This window comes from Dermacentor silvarum, chromosome 1 (assembly GCF_013339745.2).
Source record: "Dermacentor silvarum isolate Dsil-2018 chromosome 1, BIME_Dsil_1.4, whole genome shotgun sequence".
NCBI lineage: Eukaryota > Metazoa > Arthropoda > Arachnida > Ixodida > Ixodidae > Dermacentor > Dermacentor silvarum.
The window spans coordinates 310,932,134-310,960,089 of NC_051154.1; the positions used below are offsets into that span (position 1 = coordinate 310,932,134).

Here is a 27,956-nt window from a genome sequence, read left to right on the forward strand (position 1 = left end):
CATTATCTTGTTGTGAGACAGCACCACCAGTCACCAGCCGGCTCTGCCACTGTCATCTATGCCCACCATAACCATCGGAAACTTATGCCGCGATTTTTATTTCGAAAACAATTATATGAACACTCCAAGCGAATTTTCGCCGTCGTAGTTGCCGTACGCGTCGCCGTCGGCGTGGGTTTCCGCATAAATTTAGGTAATGTATGCTATATGTTTATCCATGCCGTATAGGCGGGGGGGGGGGTATATTGCTACACTACTCTATTGCTAAAATAGCTGATGCCAGTTCTTACATTCTTGACTGACGTATTCCTTATAATTTTGGGAATGATACACTGTAAAAAATTTCTTCAGTTTACGGTGAAAGTTGAAGGTAAAACGTTGCCGGACACTTTTCCGTAAATGAAAAACAGCGTTTCCGTCAAACGGATAGTCTGTAAAATTTTTTTCCGTTGAATGGAAAACGGAGAGTTCCGTCAAATGGAAAACGGTGATTTCCGTCGAATGGAAAACGGAGAGTTCCGTCAAATGAAAAATGGTTATTTCCGTAGTTGTGATCACGGAATTGTCTGTATTTTCCAAATACAAAACGGTGAGCTCCGTAGAACGGATATTCTGTAAATTGAGCACCGTACTTTCCTAATTAAAAACGGACAGACCGTAGTGAGGAAAGGTATGCACATAAAACACACAAAAAGAACAGAAAGGAAGACAGAAACACCTTTTTTTGTTCTTCTTGTGTCCATGTCTTCTATGCTTGCGTGCCTGTACCATGAATCCGTACGAACTTGTTCAGCTTTATCTTGCTTCGTATCAACAGGTGCAAAATTTGGTTTGTAAATGATGATGCGGGTGTATATCTCCAGCAAATGAGAAAATTGTTTGTTTCATTGAAATAAGTTATGCCAAGTTCTACATTACAACATGGCTAACTCACATCAGATATAGCTTGAAATGGGGCAGAAATCAATGCACATAAGTGGACATACACCACACTGAAAATGCTGTGTGCACGTTTCCTCCTTGTGTAACTGTCTTCTACACCGCTTCATCTTCGTGTCAGTGTTGCCATGTTGCATTTGAGTTCTGTACATGACGTGTACAAAGCATACATACAAATTCGTGCCCAAAAAGCAACAAGCCACCTGAATCTGAACGAAACTGCGTGTTTATTGTGCTTTACTGAAAAAAACTGGCAAGATAAGACACTAGAAATGGGCTGACTAGAAGGATTGGTTGAGAATCGGAATGATTGGTTGCTTGCAGATGCCTCCTGCCTTTGCCTGAAAAGGAAAAAAAAACAATCAATTAAGACTCTTTATTAGTAGTAAAATCTCATTACAAGAGACACTCGGTTATGAGAGACATTTCAAAATGGTTTGGTTGGTTTTCCTATGTTCGCCATGTTAACAACATTGCATACAAGAGACATGGTTACAAGAGACACTCGGTTACTAAGGACAACTTTTTTTATGTCGCTAGAACAAATTCTTCACTATTTATAAGAGACACAACCCAGACACGCTCACGTAATGCGCCTAACGTCGTACTAACCGGTATGCGCTGCAATTTTCACTTCCTTGGCTCTATTTTGTTTCGTTCCGCAGCTGGCTGTCATTCCTCACATGGTTGAGACTACCAATTTCACTGAATTTTCTGCCATTATGCTTCTATAATCGTCGCGCTCCCACACCGACTCTGTGACAGAGTACCATTTAGTTGGATTTCTGTCACAGCGTATACGGTGCTGGTCGCTTTGTATGTCGGTAATCAAACTCCGGAGCCATAGCCATGTTTCCATGAGACAGCTCTGTTCGCATCAAAGATGAGTTTAAACACACTTTGGTGCTCATGTATAATAAAGTGGTCTAGTCCGACTCCTCAGTGTTTTTAGAATTTTGGTTACAAGAGACCTTGGTTACAAGAGACATGTTTCCCGAGTCCCTTGGGTGCCTCTTGTAACAAGGTTTACTGTACCACCATCATCACCGTTTTTAGTCAGATACATCAACAATAAATGATTTCCAAGTCACAAATGTAACTACCAGTGCTCTAAAAAAAATGTCATACTCTGCCTTGTTGGTATATGTTCCTAGCCTTATAACATGAACAACTTCAGATGAAATCTACCCAAGTTATTTGATGGCTCACTTGGAACAGGCAAAACTCTCACGTGCACATTGACAGTCAGAGATTACATTTTCTGCATGTAGGTAGAGCTACCACGACTCCCACCATACTGCGGACCATGGCTTTCAACTTTCACTGCTCTAATAGAAAACCTTGCAGATTCCACTGTTTTCCCAAAACAATGAAGCACTCTTAAAACAAGCTCAAACCACTCATGTTGTACAATTCCGATGCAAAACAACCAAGCCAGAGGTACTGTCCAGATGACCAGCTTATAAATTAGCAACGATATGAAGAAAGCATGCCTTGCAATACAACATGTGTGCCTTTCAGCCTCTTTCAGATTTGGTTGGTTTTTGTCATGAAAGTATCAATGTGCAATATACTTTTTACTTAAGCAATGATAATTGAAAGTTATAGTCGTCAGTGCGTCAACATACTATCTCCACTCCCTTAAAAAGTTATAATTATAGTCACACCACCCCAAGGTCAATCCACATAAGTCGCTGTGTTCCCCCAAAAATTTGCCGTTTTGTCAGTCTGTGCTTTTCGAAGTAACCTGTAGCACTTTCGCGACGTAAATGAACCTGCAACAAGTACACATGGACCCCATATGTGGCAGCTACAGGCAGTACCGTTTATTCTGTCCATTCCTTGACTGGCAACCCCAGAACCAAACAAATAATGCAACACGTCGTTCCAGACAGCATTACTTGGGTGACTTGCTTAATTTGGGAATTCCGCCTCTCCTAAAGAAATTTTAAAGTAAAGCTCAAACTAAAGCAATGTCCAAATATGAGCGCTTCTCGTGGATATTGAGAGTCAACGAGGGCAGAGCTATTTGCCCAAATGTCTGCGACTTCAATGGCAACAGGATGGCCAAATTCCGTGCTGTTAATAGATGCAGAGAAAAACACACTGAACTTAAAACATGTGCAATGATGTGTTTTCAAAGTTTTACTTTATATCGTAGCAGGGATACTCCGTGGTAATTAGTTGGAATTCATGCTATTTGCCTGCAGTCTGTGGCAAAATATTCTTAGAGCCATAGCCACAACACTTTTTCTTTGGGATTAATCAAAATACGAATTTGGCAGAATCCAGAAAAAAATGCTTCCAACTGAACAGGTGTTTCTATAATTTATTTTCAAAGACAATTCTTTTTCTTGCGAAACTAACAATGAGGGTAGCTATAGGGGCTTGTTTGTATGGCATCTTTTATTTTATTGCAGCGCAAGGCTGAACAACAGGTACAACAGAAAGGCACATTTGACATGCACAGTGTTAACTTCCAACATCAGATTTATTTCCTGTTCTCGTCACTATATATACCCTCAAAACGTCATACAACACGTGTGAAGGCACGGTAAACATGAACTAAAGAAAACCAGGAACCACACGCATGCAGTTTTTTTAGCCACACAGATTGACACATGTACACGTTTAACGCGAACAAAGATAATCAAGCTCTTTCGAGGATAATGAAATTGAAGGCTTACTGATGCATGCGTCACCAAATGTTGATATGTTTGTAGTGTCTATATAGTTCAGCGCATTATCTTGCACCTGCTTCTATTCATGATGACTGCTTTTTTGAATCTAGGTTTGCACTTATCTTTGGCAATGAAGGGCAAGAAAACCGTCAGCAGCCAGGGTATTTAATTTGTTATTGTTTTCTCATAGCCTGTCATTTATACATCTAACAGTTTGGCCAATGTAGGACCCTCCACACCCAAGAGGAATGCGGTATACAACACACGCGATATAATCAATGAATTTGCTTTTATGTTCCTTCTCGCATGCAGTATCCAAAATTCTTTCTGGCCTTGACTTCCCACACAGGCTCATTAATTTAGTAGGCGTCGAAAAAACAACATTGATGTCACTCCTTCCAGCAATCTTTAATCTGTGGGAGAAACTATATATGTAGGGCATGGCAGCAATCTTTTTCTTTATATCGGTACTTGTACCATATACCTGCTCAGAACCTTTTTGCTGTGCCTTTTTAAGCAGTCTGCTGTGACTGACATGAGCACGTGGCTCGGGTAAACAAAGCCGCTTAAACGTGAGACTTGCCGTTCGAAGCAATCGTGCATTAGGTGCAGGATAGCCATGTGACGGGAAGTTTGGATTCCTTCACATAAATTTTGTGCTCACCGATAACAAAACCTGCTGGGGTTAAGAACCTAGGGCAAGTAAGTCACTTTTACCATTTCATTCCGTGCATACAAAACTTGAAGAGGGGGAATCATGAAGGTGTGTTTCAGTGAAGCGCTCAAGAAGCCATGCCGGCACCTAATGCACAATAGCTTCAGATGGCAAGTCTCACGTTTAAGCGGCGCTGGTTACCCGAGCCAAGTGAAAAAAGGTTCCGAGCAAGGTGAATGGTACAAACACCGACATAAAGAAAAGAAAGGTTGCTGTCATCCCCTACATACATAGTTTCTTCCACAGAATAAAGATTGCTGGAAGGTCTGATATCAACATAGTTTTTTCAGCTCCTAATAAATTGGAGAGCCTGTGCAGGAAGACAAAGCCAGAAAGAATTGCGGATACTGCATGCGAAAATGAACATAAAACAAATTCATTGATTGCATCACGTGTGTTTTATACGACATTCCTTTGAGTGTGGACGGTCCTACATTGGTCAAACTGGTAGATGTATAAATGACAGGCTACGAGAACACAATAACAAAGTAAATACCTGGCTGCTGATGGTTTTCTTGCCCTTCATTTCCAAAGATGCAAGCGCAAACCTAGATTAAAAAAAACAGTTATCATGAGTAGAAGCAGGTGGAAGATGATGCGATCTTTCTTCGCGTTAAACGTCTACATGTCTGTCAATCTATGTGGCTAAAAACTGCATGCGTGTGGTTCCCGTTTTTTTTATACAGAATTATAGCAGGTACTACTACACGAAAGAAAACCTGTAATAGAACCTACCAAATACCGTATCAGTGTAGTGGCAGGTCAAATGGCTCCTCAATGCTTGTGTCCTTCCTGGGAGAAGGAAAGAAATGTTAAGCTTACACTGACAGCACCAAACCACACAAACGTAACTGCCACAGGGCATGAGGAGTTGTAACTAGATACAGTCAACCTGCTTAACCATCTCATAGACATTCAACGACAGAATGTACCTTCATGGAGCCTCTAATCTATGAAATTCATGCTTTAATACAAACATGCTAGCAGACAGAATCAAAATTGCATGCATGGAAATTCTCAGGAAAACTATATTTCCTAGCTACCACAGTCCACTCCTTGTGAAGTACAAGTGACGGTCTAAGCTACAATCAGAAGGTGGAAAATTCGGGATCCTTTCTAGTAAACAACTAACCATATCTCTACCTGTACTCAGCAATACAAAGGTGAATCACAAGTACTATACTGATAAAGAAAAGTTCAGAACTGCTGCTAAGTGAGTGCTATAAATAAATGATTTCGAATTTATCTTCATGTAAGACTAGGCGTGTTAACTTTCTTTACATTACATGAAAGACTGGTCAGAAAAATATTGCATTCAGTCAATATTGTGATTTGCAAAACAGTAGTAAGAGGTTAAGGTTGGAGACCCTCAGGTGGTATGTTGCGATGTTTCGAGAAATTGTTTCAAGGCGCCTCTTTCCTTAACCCTTTCACATGCCAATTAGTTGTGTTGATTGAAAACTTAGGTTCACCGCATTTCTTACATCTTCATATTCATAAAATGCTTACAGAAGTACAATAGATTAGGAGTTTTCAGTTCTTTAGTGAGTTTGTCAAGTTTATGGAATGTGCACTCCATGCAAAAAATCAGTGCAAGTACATCAGATTTGCAAACATCAACTATTTCATGTCTACCAGGCTTGAATAGCACCTATCCAGCCATTCGAAAATTATGACTGGTGCAACACACTGTGAAAAACGATGAAAGAAGTGACATACATACAATTACATACACCAAGCAAAGTACCCAACCATCTACCTTCATACTTCCTTTACTAAAACAATTTGCCTGTGTAATTCAAACATGCAGCACTATTTCAATTAGAAGAGTTTGAAGATGTACGGGACACATTTTAAATATCCTTACTTTAATCAATGCCATTGCTATTAATGCACTATCTTGGTGTATTGAATTGTGTGCATAGCGTCGGAAAGGATTAATCATATTCATATAATCTTTACTGAAACTCAAGGCATAATACTCATATTTGTTTACAGTTTTGTGATGAGACAACACGACAGATGCGGGAGTTAAAAAAGCATCTTTATAAAATGCTGTAGAAAGCAAGTTGAAGCAAGTTTCTACAACCTCTCACAATACCGAGCTATTTCCCATGAGTGTTCCAACAGTTCCTTGTAACATGATGCACTGTTTTCACAGACATAGCTTGAATATTTGTATCTCAAGTTTTGGAAGCAACTTATGAATTGCTATAACAAGCCGATTTGAAGCCCCTACCCAGACTGCACAGCCACTTTAACACCACGTGTAATGAATTATGTCATCCATATGGCACAGTTTCCGATTATATTCCCAAGCATGAATCTTATAATTGCAAGTTATGTAAGAGTGTACCTATGCGATTACTTGGGGACAGCACGAAAAGACGGGAGAAGGCTAGACAACATGAATGCAGGCAAAGAATTTTGTTTACAGACAAACATATATATATACTAGGCTTGTTGTCCTGCGTAGTTGCAGCTGCTGGATAGCGGGATAATGTAAACAACAACCGCACAGTTGAACTGCTGTTCTGCCTTTTGCTACACTTTGCGTCAAGGCTCGGTCCGAGTCACCCTTTTCGCACAATGTACCCAGATTGCTCGACGTGAAAAGTAAAAGGAAAGTTCCAGCTTTCCCAACAGTCTCTTTGACACTATGACTGACCTTGTGAATATGATATAACAGTGGCCACTACACTTTAAGGAAATGTTAGACATGGGTTCAGAAGCTCTCCTCCACTTGGTGATGCCTCGATTTCTTGAGGACGCCTTTTGGTGTTCCTGTGATGAGCTTCACAGCGAAAGAGTGTGCCGATGCGGAAGGCAGAATACCCTCCTCCAAACATTGGGCATAGCTCCAGCATACATAACCAAAGAAAACCCTGTGGTCCAGAAATGGAAGATCACTGTCTAGTGGTAGTTTTTCCCCGTACGTGAACTCATCTAGCACTGCAGAGAAGACAGGAAGAAAATCACTCTACCCATTTAGTAGCCTTACTTCACCTAATATAGAGGAGAAAGTTGCCAATGAAGCAAAATAACTTTACTACACTGGTGCCCACAATAGCTAGTGTTTTACGGTTACCTGACAGTGTTTTTGTCTGTGAGAAGTTGCCAAGCAAGGCTACTCAAGAAGTTCAGCCATTTTTTAATGTCTCCTCCACAGTGCCAGGTGTGCTCATGGAAGTAAAACTGCTGGAAGGCAAGCTCCAATATCTGGCTTGAAGGTTTTCTGTGGTGAGCGTCGTCCTGGATCTATGCCCCACACTCAAAAGTGTCTTGGCCTTTCCTATTAGCGCACTTGAACACTGAAGCGTGTTGTTGCTACAGGAACACAAGGACCATCACGAAGTGGAGGGGAGCTTCCAGACCCAAGTACGGTTGCTTTTAACAGTGTGTTCGCACTGCCTTTCGCCATGCGTTGCCAAGAAGCATTTAACGGAGCTGAACATAGGTGAAGTCTCCAGTCGGAGTACTTCAAGGAAGCCAAGGCCTACCATTGCTATACAATATGTACACAAAGGAAGCTTTCAATTCAAGCAAATTGCTGGGGAGAGTTGGAACTACCTCTTTATTTTCAGGGCCAAACAAACTGGGCAGGTACGAAAATGTCAACCGGACCAGGCCAATACGTGAAGTTTGCATCAAGAAGTATGTGCTGGAGATCATAGGAAGTGCAGTTGGTGCTGTTTACAACATCCTACTGTCCTGCAGCAGCAATTATGTAGGACAAACAGGACGACGACACAAGGACTATCTTAGGAAACACGCAAAGACCCTCGACACAAGATGGGGAAGCAACGTAGCTATTGATGCTGCTTTGTGCAGTTGTATATCAAGTTTTGAGCAATTAAGAATCCTCATGGCACATGTTCAAAACATACAAAACTCGCAGAATAGCCCCCACAGTGTATACACTAGTGTGTATACACTTAATCTTCTAGACAAATTAAGGTATTTCAGATGAACTGCTAGAGCGTTCTGAACTGGGCTGGTTGGTGCATGTATAGGAAGGAACTGATGGTGCGCCATAGACAGGATAAAGGGAATGTGTTGCTGTGCCCTTCACCTTCACTTCATTCTGGCAGTAGTGCTGTTCATTCCCTTCAAAATATTCATATATTTTGGTCATCTGACCACGTGACACAGCTGTGTGCTGAAGCTGTATTTTACCTTGTTATAATACCTTCCAATGTCACACGCAAATCCGTCGAGGCATCTTCACCTATTATAGTAAGCTGAGCAGTGGCTAACAGTGAGCTTAACTGTGGCTACACTTAGTTACCATGGAGCCCATGCATGACAGTGTTAGAGGTCAGTATGCAGGTGTTTTTGCATACTCATAGAGGCAAACTAAACGAAGAATTTTTATTGGTGCATGTTTTATCTGTTGCCTCATATCCCGAAATCTGGTGCTATTAGCGTTTTTTGAACACAACTCATGTGCAACCGAGACAAGTATGAAACAATCCCACTTTCAAGTCGACGTCCTCATGCTGAACCAATTGGTTGCCCCAGGAAGAACAAAACATCATTTATCTTTTGGATGCATCTGCAACAATTATTATACTTGTATAGGCATTGTCATTCAACCAACATTTGCAATCAATGTCCATTAGGACTGTATATGCATGACTGATATACGATAGAATGGCACAGCTTACCAGAACAAATAGCACAATGCAAGACTGCTTTGCCACTGGTGTTGCAAGCAGGCCCCCATGACTGAGAAACTGAATGCAAGGCGGCACACAGACATCCTTCACTGGTGCAACAGCTGCAAATGAAATACTGATATCAGTTACTTTCTGACCGGTCATCCAAAGCAAAGCACAAACATCTTTATATACAATTACACTATTGCATATAAGCTCGTCACTGAGTTACTGTTATTGCTGTGAGATAGCTCACAGTATTTTATAAAGTGCTAATGGCCTCGTTTAACTTTTTGCAAAAAAAACTTTATGAAGCACTTTCTATTAGAAAAATGAGCTGACAAAAATTTTGCCCTGCATAACTTACAACACATGCACACATTTTAGAATTATTGCAGTGATGCGTGTAAGCTGAAAATTAGGCTATGCAACTCGAGACAGTAAGTGTGAACCTCCCTTCAACATCAGTGTTGACATATAGTTTGGTTTGTTTTTACACTTGTTAGGAATATATATAACTTTGGAACGTCCGTAATGCACGTTTGGCCACCACTATTCTATGTCAAGGTTAAGTTAAAAATTACTGTTCGCATGCATTTGTTTTACAATTACGGCCGCATATGGGCAGAACTTAAGCGGCAATCCTCCCTCCCAGAATACGTGATATGCTGAAGTACTGCATCAGAACGTTAATCGTCAGCCTGGTAGCTGTCAAAAAAAAACGAATACAGATTGCCAGGTAGAAAATAATCCGTTTCCTTTGCAATGACTCTTAACGGGTATCACGCGGACAACTTTCAATTGCGATCGTGCACGATTGCTCGGGCTCTACAACAAACGAAAGGGCACCGTGTGACACCCGTGTTCCCTACCACTGCAGGTGGCACAAGGTTATGGCAGTAAGCACGCTCCACCGTCATTTGATTGTAATGAAGGGGCATGCACATCGAACATGCTCAATGAGGTCTTCATACATGAGCAATCTTCCAATCCCGGGCGTGAACACTGCGATTATGCACGCCCAGCCAAGGCACTGCGTCCGAAGCTTATAATAATTGCTAAAAATTTCACTGTGATGCAATGCGTCACCGAATATTGGTAACATAACGTTGCACCGCGTCGAGAGAGATACTAACGGGTACAACGCCTTCACTTAATTTTGGAACGCCGAGCACACAGCACAACACAGTACTAACTGGAATGCTAACGTCCGTAAACCAGCGGCCACATTAGATGACAAAGGAGCTACTAGAGGCGTCAACGCCGCTAATATTGCCTACACGTCTCAGTTGTAGTGAGTATGCATTCAACACAACAAATGAAACACCCCTTTATCACAGACTCGCAATGTCGCTTTGTCAATCCTCATGGCGGCCAAGGAATCTCGTTAAAGAGCGTGCTCACACAACACAATTGAGCCCATCACCGGCCATCGCGGAGCATTTCGCACGCGCGACGTGCACCAACAACGAAAAAAGGACACTTAAATCACTTACTTGTGTAACAATCCAGCGCCGATTCCTTCCTATTTACTGTGAAATCACAAATGCGACAGGAACACCACCTTCACCGTCCGCCATTAGCGAGTACTCGTACAGTTGTTTGTGCTGGAGGAATCCAACGCAGCGTGTAGGCGCGACGAAGGGGTGGTAAGCAGCGCCACCGCTCAAACCCTACCTGCTTCTTTTTGTGTGTTTACTATGCTCGCACGCGAATAATGTTCAAACAGCGTTATCTATGGTGATATATGTAACTGGCAGTGAGAGTAGACAGTGTCTTTTCGTTATATTCTTTGCGTGTTCATTTTTCACTAGTAACATGTTCAGTTGCCCTCCTCATGAAATTATGGACGGCTCTCCGTATTTCAAAAACGGAGCTCACGTCCGTCTTTTTTACGTAGAATCCCGCCGTTTTTCATAAACGGAGCTCACGTCCGTCTTTTTTACGTAGAATCCCGCCGTTTTTCATAAAACAGAATGCTCTACGTAAATTTTACGTAGGTTTTTGCTGTAAAATTACGGAAATTTTTTACAGTGTAGCCCACAAGCAAATTACGTGAAATATAACATTCACAGTGGCTGCATTTTATCTTAAGTCTTCGAAAACACTATTCATAAATGTAGAAAAGAAATATTAGTGCTCACAATCTGAAAGTGATGTAATTTCACTGGTGGTGAAATTTATGGGCAGCACAGTGGTGCCTGTGCGATGTTATTACAGGTCCTACCCGGCATAATAAAAGGGTGCGATAAAATTTGCCGCACCAGCGTACGGTCGCGTCCATGTTAGTCGGACCCAGGTATAGTTCGAACAGCGTCCCAGCAGTTCAAGCGCAAGGCTAAACGTTGCTGTCGCAGTCAGTGCTTCGACCTTCGAGCGAGACTACTAATTTTTTACTATAGTCTCGACATTGATTACGCCATATTTTGGGCGACCAGTGCCATTTTCTGTGTCTTAATCACAGGATGTCCCACCGAGCTAACTGTTCCCGGTTAACTATAGCCACCGCTTCACTCGCCGTTCGCCGAAGAAATATGAGGACCGAGGCGCGGTAAGTCGGCAGCCCTCACATCAACCCAACAAAAATTTCTCTGAACCAGCTACTTTTCGGTTACCTGATATCGCGTCAACTTCCTTGTTTTTATCGTTTGAGTGTATGTCGCGATAAATATTCGACAGAGTTAAACTGAGAAACATATATTTGGACGTAAATGAGATACACACTCTACTGTTTAGAGCACGTACGCATATAGCCCTAGTATATAGTAAGTGTATAGGGGCCCGATTAATAAAAATCGGGCCCCTCGGTTCCTTTTCTTCTCACTCATCTATATATATATATATATATATATATATATATAAATTGATGAGCGAGAAGAAAAGGAACCGAGGGGCCCGATTTTTATTAATCATATCATAAGAAGAAAACAAACAATGACACCAAGGACAACATAGGGGAAATTACTTGTACTTACTAATTGAATTAAAGAAATGATAAATTAATGCAAATGAAAATGGATGAAAAAACAACTGGCCGCAGGTGGGGAACGATCCCGCGTGTTGGTATTACGGGTGCGATGCTGGCTTCTTATAATATATATATATGTCTGAGACTAATCTGTGTGCCAAAAAACGCGTCATTTTATTCCAGCAGCCATGTATCCTGTGTCGTTTTTCACATGAAAACGAAGATTTTTACTAAGTCATGTTCTAATCGAAGGTTGGGCCCGAAATTATGCGTTTTGGTGTTTCTTACGGCAAAACAAGGTGGTGTTTTGCCGTAAGAAAGAAATGTTTGCGGAAGGGAGTCCCAGATAGCATACTTCCCGGTAGTTACAACGTCCGCGTCGACTCTGGTGTCTCGAAATTTCCGTGTTTTCTTGTTGCAACAGGATGTCGCTACGTATAAATTCCGGCAGCGCAGCATGAATGCGTTGACTGCACTTTGAGACGACAAAGAAGGTCTACCATCATAAAGGTAAGAGTTGTTATGGTCCAGGAGAAGCGGTACGTGTCGTGCAGATGCCTGAGCATTAAAATTAGACCGCGAAATTTTACGCATTTGCATCTGAGTACACTATGTCATCGTTATAAACACACAGCGAAAAGAATGAACAGGCAGTGGCGCACACATAAAAAAAGGAAAGTAAGGACAGACCTCTCAGACGCAACCAATAAGAACTGATTTTATCTTGCAATGCCATTAACGCTGCACGCTCACTCGGGAGCTCCGCGGCGTCATATGCGCAGTGTTTCTAAAAAATGTGTTGAAACGTCATATGCGCGTCCTGTAGTTGGTAGTCGGTGATCGTGTTCTTACGTACGCTTCTGCATTCTCCATGTTATACACATAGAAAGTAGCTCATTACTATATTTTCTGTTGGTGTTATTTCTGTCCTCTTTCTTTTGTTGTTTGCACTTGAAGCAGACATTTATCTTTATTATAAAATCGCGCAATAATACTTTATATGGCGGTCTCTGTGCTAAAATTTGTTTTTGCATGTAATTTGTGCAATTTGCATGTAGTTTACAGAATGTTTTGCAGCTATTTCATTGTGCTTCGCATAGTTAACTAGCTGTAGCACATATACAGGTTGTCCCACGTAATTTGTGCCAAAATTTTCAAATATGCGAGGGCCACGTACAGAACCTAGGTAATGTCGTTTGTGGTCGCTTAGAGGAAGTCCGACTATTTTTGTATTTAACTGAATTACATAATTAGCTATTATTCATAAATGAACTTATCAGTTATTATAATCACAGCAATGTCAATAAGAAAACTGTGGGCCATCACGGGAAATTCCCGGTCCATTTTTCTGTGTAGAATCGAACCCGTGACATCTTACTCCGCACCGCAATGTCGGGCAAAAGCGTTGTTGCCGAATGGTTACGAAAACATTTTAGATCCTGTCGCTAGCATCTTAAGTTTTATTGAACTAGCTGAATCTAGTGAAGTCGCAGAGTTAGAGCAGTGTCTTTTTATAACTGTAGAGAGAACGATGCAGTAAAAATTATTGCCTTCTGATACATCCTCACCGTCCCCAGGCGAATGAGGCACCATCGTTACTTTTGCGTCTTATTTTTTTATGCAGCTGAATCGCCCTTTGGGACTCGGTGAAACTTGCGAAAATGCGTGGACTTTGCATCTGCCTTGTCTTTATCCTTGTCTGTGGTAAGTGACCGCTTACATATCACTGTTATGGCGTGTTTTTCATAAAGGCATTTTATCTAATACGTCATACATACAGAAACGCGATACCTTTTAAGACGCATGTAATTTGTAATAATGCCACTAAGTTTTTTTTTATTTCTAGGCGTATATTGAAATAAATATTGGCTCAGTTCTACTCACTTTCATCTATTTTGTTCATTAGTGGATAGCCTGGTGATTTCGAGTTAAACTGACACAAAGGCGATTGTGAGTGCAAAGCACAAGATACATAAACCTGTCATCACGATCATTTTGTCTCTACTGCACGCTTTTAACTGCGATGCATAAGAAGGACTTGATGGTCTCTTAGAGAAACTCTTAACCCGAGTACCAGGGATTTTTTCATGCACAGAAAATGATAGCTTGGTCTCTCTTAAACTATAGGCACGCTTGCATGGTGATGAAAAAAAGCAAAAATAAAAAAAAGGATTGATGCAGAAAAAAATGCTAACAGACAAGTCGTTTTTGATGTTCGTGCCCGTACAAAGGAAAAAACGTTGTTTTTTTGCATGAATGACAGCTGCTGTTGCACCATGACATGCCGAAACGAATTGTAGAAGCTGCTAGCTTATGGTGGAGATAGACAGACAGACATGCAGACGGACGGACAAAGATAGACAAAGATAGACAGAAAGACAGACACAGAAAGACAAACAAAGACAGAGAGACAGACACAGACAGGCAAAGACGGACAGACAGACACAGATAGACAGACAGACAAAGACGGACGGACAGACAGACAGACAGACACAGACAGATACAGACAGACCGACAAAAACAGACACAGACAGACAGGCACACACAGACAGACAGAGAGACAAAGACGAAGGCAGACAGACAGACAGATAGATACAGACACACAGGCAGACAGATCCAGACAGACAGACAGACAGACAGACAGACAGGAAACCTAACAACGCTGATGTTAGCGATGGCGGCTTTATGCATGAATTTACTTTCGATGCTCAAGAATTTCGTATGTAGCAAGCATGTTCGATGCTCAAGTGATCCAGCACATGTATTATGGGATGAAGCTACATTGTCGATAAGGAATTATCTCGGTGGAGCAGCGAAACATCTGAAAGCCGGTGGCAACGCCGGCAGTTTTCAATGTTTCAATTTATGTTCTCTCTTTGTCGGATCCGGTGTCAACATACACGCGAGCTAGAAAGCGATTTTTTCTCTTGCTAATGCGAGGGCCGTGGTACAATTTAACCAACGAAGGTGCTATCCCATCCCTTGTGAATGCAGGCTGGAGTTTGAGGGTAATCAGCCCTTCGAGTGGGCAGTTTCTTTGTTCCTGTCTGCCTTATTCCGCGCTGGAACTTAGATCATGTCGTACATACTTGATTAAACCTGTACCTTGTCTGAATGCTGCTTCCCGTGGTTGTCCTAACAGGCCTGGCTTCAGCGAATTTTATCATGAGGTTTAGCATTTCAGAAAGGTGGGCCGATCCCATTTGCGTTTCACACTTTACACTTATAAAGAGTTTAGAAGACAGTAGAGCCGGCAAATGGTGTGCTTATTTATAGAATGGGCCGTTGGCGCCGTGCTTCGTCCCTTCATTTCCATACCCCTGCTGGCGCCATACTTATTTCCTACCGGCAAAGTGTGTGCGACTGCACTGTGTCCAGTTGTCGACTATGCAAATGCACACCTGATCTCACTTATTGATTTGTACGACGCGAATATTACTGATTGTTTGGCTCTAAAAAGTATTTTCTTTTGAATGGTTCTCAAATATTGCCATGAAATCTGTCTACAATCATTCTGTTTGGGTTGCACTTCGAGTGGTTATTTTCAGGAATTATTGTCTAGTTGCACTATCGACACTCAAGTCAATCACCCTTGTTCATCCTTGCAGGTCTTGTAACTGCCACGGCTGCCGCCCCGGCTGAAAGCGAGGTGGCTCACCTCCGTGTTCGTAAGTCACACATGCAACCAGCTCCTTGATGTCCGGCATTGCGCTGTAACATGTGCACACCGTATAGCGGTGAATAGTGTAATATATCTTACGCGCGTAGTGGTGCTGAAAGTGACTTGTATAAGCGGGCGCCATCCGACAGCAGTGCCTTCTTCATTGCGTTAAAGAAAATGTTACGCTTCCTGATATGGGGGCAACACGTGGAGGAGGTAGAGGAGATTATTTTGCGTGGTCGTAGTGTACAGGCAAGGTATTCTAACTTGAATGTTTTCGGATTGTTATCTCAGTTTTTGCCCGCAAAGTTACGTAGTTCACTTGAACTGGAGTTCCATTTAAGCGAAACACTTAATTCAAGTTCCCTTGAACTGGAGTTCCAGTGAACCGGAATTAAGTATTTGGCTGGAATTCGACTGGAAATTGTGGAGCAGGAGAAAATTTCCGCAGCAATGCAGCGGGTCTGTGATTGTGAAGTGTCTTGTGTACGTGCATAAAAAGATAATGAAGCATTTTGTACATAGTGAAAGGTTTGCATGAGGCACTAGGTATACTTAAGCCATTGAAAATGCTAGGGAACACGTTGCGAACATTTCGGCTAGTTAAATAAAGACACAAAAAAAACAAGCACAGAAGACAATTTGCGAACTCTGCAGTTTTCAAAGTGCCTGGCCGAATGTTGAAGCATTCGTTTCCAATACAAGATGTACTTTTCGGCAGGCTAGTTGGTTCTTAATGAATTCTGTAGTGTACTGCGTGAAGTGCACACCGCAAAGTGCGGAAATAAGGCTGGCCTCTTTCCTATCCCGTCTCTCCTTTTTTCCGCACTTTGGGGTAAACATTTCGTGCAGTACAATATAGAATTCCCCATGCCGTTGGGAAATACAATTTTTCTATCTTTAATACAGGAGTTTCACGGACTCAAATACATCGTATTTCTTTCTAGCGCTGTCAGTCGAACTCATTTCTTAACAACGGCATGCCCCTAAGCTTCATAAAAGCTTTGAATCGTACCTGCCGCGGTAGTTCAGTCAGCAAAGGCGTTGCGCTGCTGAGCACGAGGTCACGGGATTGAATCCCGGCCGTGGTGGCTGCATTTCGATGCAGGCGAAATACAAAAACGCCCGTGTGCTTGCGCTGTAGTGTACGTTAAAGAACCCCAGGTTGTCAAAATTAATCCAGAACCCTGCACTACGGTGGGCCTCATAATCAGAACTCATTTTGGCACGTGAAATCCCAGAAAGAAGAAGAAATTTTTGAATCGTGAAATGTGCGAAAATAAACAACCACCAACTAAAATAAGATCACCAGCTAACGTAAGCAAAAATAAAAAAATAAAAACATGCAGCAGTTGGGGACATCAGGACCGATTTTTGTGACATCGTATCATCTACCCTAGTGATCGGTTCATTTTCTCATAGGTTATAATGGTAATTATTCTCAAGGACATTTGGCACTGGTGTGAGCGCGCGCCTCCACTACAGCGCATCATCCAGCATTGGAATGTTGGAATTACAACTTCGCACTTTGATTTTAAGCAACGTTCTGATTTTACCGTAATCTGTGAACTTCTTCGTAACTAATTTCTGCACTAGAGTACACGTGATAGACAAATTAGTTGTTAAAATGAAGTGCTCATCTTATCTAAAGACATACTGAGCGGCTAGCATGCAACATACCTGAACAGCACAGGTCAGTAAGAGAAACCGCAGTTTATCTTTTCGATGACGCAACGCCAAATCGTCGGAAAATCAATGTACCTTCCACAATTCATGCGCTGGTTGAAATGATGCATCGTCCGATCTCTTTCTAATAACCTTAAACCTTTTTTCCCACAGAAAATGTATTGTCATGTTGAGCAAATGCCCTTCGCCACACCGAATGTGACTTTGGCGGTTCGATGCCTGCTACATACGAAAAGAAAGTGTTGTTTGAACTTTATGTTAATGTCAGTGTGGTAATCAGGGGCCGAATTCACGAAGATTTTCTTTCGTAAGTAGTCTGTGCAATTAGCCAACCGCCTTCGATAATATGTCCAGCATCAGGATTGGCTGAAATTTTCTCTTACGAACAATTTTAGCGTAAGAAGGTTTTGTGAATTCGGGCCCAGAAGTCACAGGATTCATTTTAGGCAGTGTTTGAAAGGTAACACTGCACTTTAGCCAAACCACTATTTAGCAATAATTGTAGCGAAAATAAAGCATTTGGGTCTGATCAATTGTCAAGGTCGATAGGTCGCGAAGATTCCGGCGAAAAGCGGTTCAGAACCAATTGTCACCGCCATCAGAAGGGTGGTTATGGGAGCAGTGATTGAAGTGCGACTATGTTTGGAGGGAACAAACATTGGAAAAGAAAAAAGCGTTTCTTTTTTTAAATTAAAGTGAGACACAATTAGATTCATTCAACGAAAACAAAATTACTAATCAATTTTACATACGCATGGTGAAAAAAGAAGAGACAACTCTATTTTACTTGATCATTATCAATAAATAGCCTTTTTCACCGCCCACCGTGAGAGCGCCCATCGATAGCGGCGGGCGTTGACGCCGCTGTCACTTGCAATGCAGTGCAGCTTTTGGAGTGCGTGGAAAGGTGCGCTCGGAAAGTTCCCCTGTTACGATACGCCCCCATCACATGTGTTGTTTTGCATGTCGACGTTTGTCTGAATTGGATGACGCGGGTAGTTTTATTGTTTCTTAACCTGTGCAGTCAAAAGTAGTGAGTTGAGACTGTCAGATACTTGTTTACTTTAGTTGTTTTCGTGCGACAGCGCTGGCCGACGGGCTTGGCGTCCGACGAAAGGACGAGCACTCTACGTAATCTACGCCCAAAGGGTTCGCCGGCCTATATACAAGAAAGTATGTTCTGTGCAGCGATGCGATTTGGACACCCGTACGGCTGACCTTTTCCTGCATCGCTTTCCGTTTTGAAAGCGAACAAAGGTGACCTCCTATAAACGAGGATAGTGTTTGATTGGGCTGTTCAGACAACGCTACGGGTCACCGCCCGATGCTTGCGTCGGTGGTTACGTAATTATGACGTCAGGAGTTTGGAATCAAAACAGTTTGGAATCATTTTACGTTATAGCACCCCAACCTTACGAGAGATATTTGCATATTTTTGTGGTCAGTTTTTTTCTGTTTTTACGTGAAATTGTTGAGGCTTACTCAGAATTGCATGTTAACGATCCAGTCACTTGCGTTTTTTAGCCACAATAAACGGACAACCACAGATCAGGTAATGAACGCCCTTGTGCGCAATTTGGGGCAAACAAGCTATTCAATCCAGCCCACATTGCCTATTTGATTAAATAAGATGGGCCACCGAACGAATAAAATCATCTATCAGGAAACTGATTCGACAGAGAAGGTACATCACAATTCTTGTGAATTTTAAGGCGAAAGCCTTAAATTTGTATGTTTCAAGTTCGCTGTGAAGTGCAGAAAAAGTGAGCGAGCTCGCCTCGAGCCTCGCGCCAGTGCCATAGCTCGTGCGTTTGTCGTCTACTTCCGCAGCTGGCTCCGACGCCGCTCATCATAAAATAAAGGGGACTGTTGCGACGCCGGTTCCTTCAAGCTCGACTGGCGTTACTGCTGGGTAGCGTGGCGTTCTCGGCAGACTGCAGGCGTCCGGTAGACCATAGCGACCAGGCAGGGGCAAGACGATTTCTTAGTGCGAAACTTGGACAGTTTATTTCATGTTGATGAAGGATTGAAAAGGAGAGAATGAATGATTCGAAAATACGTGGTGGGGCGGCTTAAATAGGCCTGCTAACATTGTAGGTGAGACTTCGCTCACGTCAACGGCACGTGACAGGTACTGGGTGCTGTCGGGTGTGCGGCAACAGCTCCCTCTCTCCTAGGCGACGTTTCGGGGGCTTGAGGCTTCTATCGTGCATCGTTCGCTATCTGCGCGCTCTCTGGGCTTTGTCTGGGTGCAAGTACGCAAAGGGTGGTAAACAATGCGACAGGAGGCCTCGGAGGTACACAGTTCGGGGAAGGCGGAACCCCTCGCCATCAAGGCGCACACACACACACACACACACACACACAAAGGGGCCTATAAATCACTGCGACTCGCCCGCCAGATTGAGGATCACTCGAGACAACCATAGCATATCGGGGATTCACGCTCTGCTTGTTTAGGCATGGGCCTCCGATAATCCCCCCTGCAGGGCGTCACATTTCAATCGTAATGAAAGGGCTGTCATCCGTCCATCGTAATCCTTTTTGACACGGGGCGTGACATGTCAAGCGTAACAGCATCTCCGGCGGGGGAGGAAGATCCCGACGCGTATGGGCCAGCAGCCACTAGGCGAGGGATCGGCGTTTCAGCAGCAGAATTTCCCTCCTTGGTGACGAACCCTTGGTTCGTGGCTGGTATATTCCCTGGAGTCATTCATCTGTTCTCGAGCCGCTCTTGAGTGCCTTTTCTCCCTGGTCCGGTCCGGTGAAACACGACTTGCAAACAGGTCTCGCAACTTTTCGTGTCCTGTTTAGGCACGCAATCACTCCAGAACAGTGCCGGACCCACAGTCAGAAACAAGCGAGCACGAGGCCACTCTCCCCCAAGACACACCAGGCTTTACAAAAAAAAAAGAAAAACTGCTACTGCTTTCTCATCCATTTTGCGCGTCCTCCCCCCTAAACACTAAAAACAGCCATTTCCCGAAAGCGTTTAAGACGTGATTACTAAATCCGCTAACAATCACCTACAACTACGCGATAATAAAGAAACGTAAGAAAAGAATACCAACGTAAAAATGGCACGGAAACCAGAGTGGACATGAGGCTAGCGATACACTAGGGGCAACGACGACTCAGACCGTCTGCATTTCCATTGAGTTTACCATTCTTGTAGCGAATGTCAGAATTGTACTGCTGAAGTGCAAAGATCCAGCGCAAGAGACGGCCGTTTTGGGGGGACATTGATTGCAGCCACGTAAGAGGACAGTGGTCTGTCTCGATGGCGAACCTCGAACCCGCAATGTAACAGGCTAGCTTCTGCATCGCCCACACAACGCAGCCACATTCTTTTTCAGAAGCACTCTATGCTTCCTCGCGAGCAGTGAGCTTCCTACTGGCAAAGAGTACAAGGTGCTCCTCGTCATTATCTCCCTTTTGACAAAGCACAACACCCATTCCACGATCACTCGCGTCGCACTGAACAATGAACGGCTTAGAATAATCCGGCGCACTTAACACTGGTTGACTCGTCAGAGCCCTCTTCAGGTTACAGAAAGCCCTATCCTTGGCTTCGTCCCACTGTATGGTTTGTGGTTCTGTTTTGCTCAGCGCATCTGTCAGAGCGCTTGCAACATCGGAGTAACGCGGAATATATCTTTGGTAATATCCTGCTACTGCGAGAAATGACCGAATATCCCGTTTAGTGCGAGGTTGTGGAAAACTTTCGATCGCAGCTAGTTTGACCTCGGAAGGCCGGCGGCGGCCTTGACCAATCACATGTCCCAGGTAGGCCACTTCGGCACGTCCCAATTGGCACTTTGTCGCTTTGGCAGTTAAGTTAGCTTGGCGCAGCCGGGCCAGTACGGCTCGCAGATGCGTCAGATGTTCTTCCAATGATGCCGAAAAGATCGCGATATCATCGAGATACGGCCGCGCAAAATTCTCCATACTACGCAACACCCGGTCCATAAGGCTAGAGAAACAGTAGGGAGCGTTTTTCAAGCCAAAGCTCAGGACCTTTGGTCGAAACGTTCCCAATGGAGAAATAAATGCGGCATACCTACTGGCCTGGTCTGTCAACCGTACCTGCCAATAACCCCTAAGTCTAGTGTAGAGATAAAATTGGCGCTGCTCACTTTCTCAAGCCTTTCTTCGATATGAGGTATTGGATTGGTTTGACCCTTCGTGATCAGGTTAAGCATCCGGTAATCAATACAAGGGCGCGGTTCCTTCCCGGGGACCTCAACTAAGATAAGAGGTGAAGTATAATCACCCTCTCCTGGTTCTATTACGCCTAGCTCCAACAACTTTGTTATTTCCGCAGCCATGACCTCACGCTGGTGTGGTGAAACGCGATACGCCTTCGAACGCACAGACTCTGATGAGGTTAATTCAATATCATAGACAACTGCGGTTGTCAGTCCCGGTTTGTCCGAAAACCTATCTCTATACTCATACATGAGTTCCCGCAGCTCCGCCTTCTGATGGAGGTCGAGCTCGGCTTGCTGTGCGAGGTTATCTATGGTTTCGCCTACGCCTGGTTGTTGCTGGTGCTAACTATGGAAAGTCAATCGGCATTTCCTCTGGCATGTTAAGGGACATGTTTTTCTTAGCGGTCCCCGCCTCACCGTTGTGCTTAAGGTTCCGAAGAGTGGGGTCCCTTTGTTGCTCGGTAACCAAAGAGTAAGTTGTTACGTTTAGCAACTTTCGCCTGCATTCCGTTTCCCGAGATACTACAGGTTACCCGTTCACTCTCAAAACTGCCGCCTATTCCTGACTCAGTGCGGTGGCCTGTTCTTTAGCCGACACGCTTTCAACCACCTCGCTTTCACTGGTAACCTCATTAGTGCTCTCTGAGGGTTCCTTGTGTAGGGCTGTGTCCTCCTGTGCTCGGCTTGCGCATGCTACCTTTGCCGCGAGTTGTCGTCCCTTTGATCTGGTCAGAGCTTGCGTTATTGCTTCGCCGAAAACGTCTCCCCTGCTCCGCAACAAGTCGTGGGATTTGTTTGAAAACAAATATGGATATTGCGGTGGAAGGTGCGCTGACACGGCGGCTTCGGTGTCAAGTGTTCCGAAAGGACCCTCAACGCGGACGCTGGCTACTGGTAGACAAAGACTGTTAGCCTCTGCTGCTTGCTTTATCCAAGCGCATTCGCCTGTAAGCTGACTTTGTTCTACGTATGAGGGACGAACGACATCCATCGTGGCGGCCGAGTCCCATAGTATGCGACAAGGCTTGTCATTCACTACGAGATCCCGAATGTACGGTTCTAACAATCTCATATTGTCACCGGTGTTGCCCACTGACAAAAAGACAACTTTTGGATTTCTGCAACAGAGGGCAATATGTCCTGTCTTTTGGCAGTTAAAGCACACAACTGGCTTTCTAGCTTCTTTTGTTGCGCAGCCTTGAGTTATTGTGGCTCCTCCTTTCCCTCTCTGTTCTTCTCGTCATTACTGGTCGCTGACTCCGTGGTCTCCTTTCCTTTATACGGTATCGACCTTGACCAACGATCCTGCTTATCGTATTTGAATATATTCTCATTCCTGAGCGTCTCTTTGCTTTCGGGGCCCCGGCGCGATACGTATTCCTCAGCAAGCTCTGCCACACTTGCGACTGCATCTACGCCTGGCCTATCCTGCACCCAATACCTAATGTTTTCAGGCAGTCGGCGAAAGAATTGTTCCAGCCCAAAACACTCTACCACTTTGTCGTGGTCACCAAAAGCTCCGGATCCTTTTAGCCACTCCTTCATGTTGGCCACCAACGAGAACGCGAAATCGACATAGGACTCGTTTCTGGCCTTTTCGGCCTCCCTGAACTTTCTTCGGGATGCTTCCGCCGATAACGTGCACTTTTTCAGAAGACTAGACTTTACATTGTCATAGTCTTCTGATTCTTCTTTGTCCATGCGAGCTGTCACGTCTGCAACCTCACAAGGCAGAAACGTCAGCAGACGCTGCGGCCACGTGTCTTTCAGAAATCCAGCCTTCTCACATGTACGCTCAAAGTTCACCAAGAACAGGCCCACATTCTCCCCGACTTGGTATGACTACATCAACTCCTTCATTTTTTTCTCGCGTTCTCTCGAGATGGGAGTCGCTTCTCCGGTATTCTGAGCCTTCAAAATCTCAAGCTCAATGTGCTTCATCTCGAGGGCATAACGTCTTTCGCGTTCTTCTCTGGCCTCACGTGCTACGCGTTCCTCTCTGGCCTCACGTGCTATGCGTTCCTCTTTCTCGAGCGCATCACGTGCTATTCGGCCTTCTTCTTTTTTCTTAATACTAATTAAGCATTCTTCTAGTTCCTCGTCGTCTGTCCCGAGCGCCTCAATCGCCTCAATTATCTCTGGCTTGCTCTGTCGCTCTGAAATTTCTATGTTGAGCTCATTGGCCAATTCTAGCAATTCCGGCTTCTTTAACGCCTTCAGGTTCATGGCTGTCCTTAGTGCTTCTATTTCCTCACTTTTACACAACCGTGACGTACTCTAAAAACCCTGGTCAACGGTTTCTACTATCAGTGCTTTTCTATACTTTCCCCAAAATTAGAAAAAGCCTGGCGATATCTCAGTGAAGAAAGGCCGTGCACTCACCAGCTGCGATCATGAATCCTGCTACGATCGTCCCGAAGTTGCTATCCAGAGACCTTCTTTCCAGGATGAAGCGTTGTCGATCCCACCGCTGCCACCACTTGTTGCGACGCCAGTTCCTTCAAGCTCTACCGGCGTTACTGCTGGGTAGCGTGGCGTTCTCGGCAGACTGCAGGCGTCCGGTAGACCATAGCGACCAGGCAGGGGCAAGACGATTTCTTAGTGCGAAACTTGCACAGTTTATTTCACGTTGATGAAGGATTGAAAAGAAGAGAATGAATGATCCGAAAGTGCATGGTGGGGCCGCTTAAATAGGCCTGATAACATTGTAGGTGAGACTTCGCTCACGTCAACGTCACGTGACAGTTACTGAGTCCAGTCGGAGGTGCGGCAGCTGCTCCTTCTCTCCTAGGCGACGTTTCGGGGGCATGAGGCTTTTGTCGTGCATCGTTCGCTCTCTGGGCGCTCTCTGGGCTTTGTCTGGGCGCAAATAGGCAAAGGGTGATAAACAATGCGCCACGAGGCCTTGGTGGTACACAGTTCGGGGAAGGCGGAACCCCTCGCCTGCAAGGCGCGCAAACACAGAGAGGGGCCCTTAAATCACTGCGACTCACCCGCCAGATTGAGGATTACTCGAGACAACCATAGCAAATCAGGGATTCACCCTCTGTTGGTTTAGGAATGGGCCTCCGATAATCATTCTTGCAGGGCGTCACATGTCAATCGTAATGAACGAAGTGTCATCCGTCCATCGTAATCATTTTTGACACAGGGCGTGACATGTCAATCGTAACAGGACGCGGAATGAAGCAATATTGCCGCATTGACGACTTTGGGGGCTACAGTAAATATGAGGCGGAACGAAAGGAGTAGTGGGGCCAGCACTAACGTTTCCAAATGCAATTCTGTGTTAGCGTTCCTATACTGGCCCTCGCGCTCAATGCCGGAGGGTGTTGAGAGAAAGGGCAACAGTGGTGCTCCATAGGAGGAGGGAAATAACAGCGGTGGCACGGGAGGGCGTTGAGGGAAAGGGCAACAGTTGCTCTGGGGAGGAGGAGAGAAACGTCAGCGGAGGCGCCCGTTGAACGTTCTGGAAACGGCGGCAGGACGCTCGCAGCCGGGTCTCTCCACGAGCTGGGTGTCACCGGCTGGCTCCTGCAGTACATTCGTGCTTTCCTGAATGACCACACGCTCCGAGTGCGGGTCGGCGGGGCGTTGAGTGGTCCTCGCGGCGTGTTTTTGGGTGTCCCGCAGGGCAGTGTTTGGAGCCCCTTTTTATTTAATTTGGCTCTTCCGCGGCTCCCAGACTTCATCCCGAGGACAACGTCGCACGAGGTGCGTTCGGCCATCTACGCGGACGACATCGCTAATTTTTCGTGTGGTTCCATGGAGGTAGGCTACCTTGTGCGGGCATCGATCCAGACGGCGGTTGACGCAGTCGACGAGTACCTCACCAGCATCGGGCTACAGCTGTCAACTGCGAAAACAGAGGAGCTGATGGTTCACCCCCGAGCCACGTGCGCGCGCTTCGATGTCCCGCCGCTAACCCTGCGGGGCCGCCCTCTTCCGTGGCGCAAGAGCTACCTGGGGCTGCAGATCGACTGCCGCCTCAATTTCAACGCGGCAGTCTCTCATCTCTGCAGGGAGTCCCGCAAAGTACGTGGCGAGCGCTGCGCGCTCTCTTCTCGCGCGAGGACGGGGTTGTACGCCGCATCTTGCGCTTCGAGTGTATACAACTGGGTGGCGACCACGCGTGCACTCTATGCCCTGCCCCTGACTAACGCCAGAGCTGCCAACTGGAGTGCCATAGACACGGAGCATCGCAATGTCGTTCGCATGCTGTATGTACTGGCTCGCTCCTCGCAGATTTGAGCGACTCTCGCTGAGGCGGGCAACTGGCCGCCCTCACTGCGTGCGAAAAAACAAGCGCTGCACCACATTGAACGCTTGCAGCGCTCGCTGCAGGGCCAGCGCCTTGTGTGCCGCCTCCACTTGTTGCCTAATTCGGGCATGGGCAGGCGGGCCTCCGAGTACACCCTGCTCGTCGATTCGTCTCCGCGGCACGTCGCCCTGCCGCAATTGCCGCACGCTTCCAGCCTTCTCAATGTGAACATCAAAGCGCCAGACGGCTGTTTGCGCCATGCGGCAGGAGACAGATGCGCTAATGCACAAACAGCTGGGAGGCCGCCTGCTCGTCTTCACCGATGGCTCGGTGGCAAGGAACGGATCCGGCGCTGCAGCCTGCACGGCACCGGACATCGGTGAAACGCGCCAGTGTCGCCTTCGCTTTGCCGTGTCGTCAACGGTGGCCGAGCTCGCTGCGATCGACCTCGCAGCCGACCTGCTTCTGCAGCAGCCTGACGTTGCGGCGGCGGCTATCCTCAGCTACTCTAGTGCGGCTGTTTCTATGCTGGCGAGGGACTTCGTCTGAGGGCCGCTTGTTCAACGAGTCAGCGCTAAGCTCCACCACGTCGGCCACCGAGGCTGCGACCTGATCCTGCAGTGGGTTCCGGCCCACATCGAATTAGAGCGCAACGAGCACGCCGACTCTCTCGCCAAGGAGGCACACGCTGAGCGCTTCCTCCTCTCCCCTCTGGTCATGAGTTTCGACTCGGCCAAAACGACGATACTGCGCAGCCACCCCCGTCTCCTCCCGCGCACCAGCCTGTCTCGCGCGGACCGCGGCTTTCTCCTTCGTTTGCGCATCGGCTCCCACCGAGCTGATGCGCGAACTCAAGAGACTCAGGGGAATCGGCAGCGGGGTGTGTGCCAACTGTGCCGACATGGAAACGCTGGAGCATCTCCTTCTACACTGCCCTGCTTTCGGTGTTGAGAGAGCGATGCTCAGAGACTCCTATCGCCGATACGGTCTCCCGGCCAACTCACTCAAGGACCTACTTTTCCGGGATGCCCACAGCTCCCTGGTCAAACGGGTCCTTTCAGCACTGCTAGACTTTTGCAGTGCCACAAATCTCAGAGCGCGGCTCTAAGCCCCGCATCCGCTTCTTCATTACTTGTCCTTTTTTTTCTGCTGCCGGCCGTCTTCTTCCTGCCTCACCCCTCGTCTCTACCTCTCTCATCTCTTGCATACCCCACCTCCCCTTCCCCCGTGCAGTGCTGTTGAGGTGTCCTCCTAGAGAGAGACAGTTACGGCACTGCACTTATTACTTCACTATCCCCCCTATAAACACATACTACTACTACTACCGCTCGCGTGCCTGGTATACGTCGCCGCGTGGGCTCAGAGCTTCAAACCACATCGGTATGGGTCCAGCTAGGCTTTCGCCTTCACAATCTTAGAATGTTCTCAACATCCCCCGTAATTTTGATTTATCACATGTGCCCTTGACAATGTAAACGGCTGATCGGTCATTGACTGCGGTGGCAACTCTGAATGCGTCCTCGCCATTCCGCAGGTCGAGGCTTCGGGTGCCCCCTGAACCAAGGCGCCTGTCACAACCACTGCCGCAGCATTCGGCGCCGAGGCGGCTACTGCTCTGGCATAATCAAGCAGACCTGCACCTGCTACAGGAATTAATGCCTCCGCAGCGGTGACCCGTTTTCCCCACATGGTTTCCTCAAAGAATATTTGCTAGTCGCGTTTACTGTCGCGGTTCTTGTGCTAAGGAAATTTCAACCCCGGACTACTTACAGAATGTAAGGTCTACAGTCGGCAGTAACAATTATTTCGAATATCCTGTTACTTACTTTGAGGCATTAAACATTAGGAGAACCTTACACGCGTGTTTATTTTAGCAAGCTTACAATAAAACTACGACTTGATGCTTTGGAAACGCTTTGCTGGTGTATACGCTTTCAAGAAAGACAATATGCATAATAAAGTTCGTTATGCTTTCATTGCACTGGCTCGACTATTTTTTATAATGTTGTCCTGCTTGTCTAAGGCTGCACTGCCGTTAACGCTACGTAAGAGTGGTAACAGCAGTGGGAAACATTGACTTCTTGCCGTCGTGCACAATGCTTCGTAGAACCTTTCGCTTTTTAGCTCAATGAAATATCACGTTGACTGATCTAGCCTGGAAGCTTGGCGGTGTTGG

The 27,956-nt window shown here is 45.5% G+C and overlaps 1 protein-coding gene and 1 long non-coding RNA gene across 2 annotated transcripts; one reads left to right on the forward strand and one right to left on the reverse strand.

Moving 5' to 3' along the window:
* Positions 1–1,147: 1,147 nt before the first annotated feature.
* Positions 1,148–10,583, reverse strand: LOC125942750 (uncharacterized). The gene is made up of 4 exons (XR_007465332.1): positions 10,490–10,583; positions 9,003–9,115; positions 5,071–5,127; positions 1,148–1,280 (listed from the first exon to the last, which is right to left on the reverse strand). It is a non-coding gene; the product is annotated as an uncharacterized LOC125942750 (long non-coding RNA).
* Positions 10,584–12,416: 1,833 nt separating this feature from the next.
* On the forward strand, positions 12,417–27,756 carry LOC119437296 (defensin). The gene is made up of 4 exons (XM_037704353.2): positions 12,417–12,471; positions 13,586–13,665; positions 15,570–15,629; positions 27,315–27,756. The coding sequence occupies exons 2-4, from the start codon at positions 13,623–13,625 to the stop codon at positions 27,434–27,436; spliced, it is 225 nt and encodes a 74-aa protein (XP_037560281.1). The 5' UTR covers positions 12,417–12,471; positions 13,586–13,622; the 3' UTR covers positions 27,437–27,756.
* Positions 27,757–27,956: the final 200 nt, after the last annotated feature.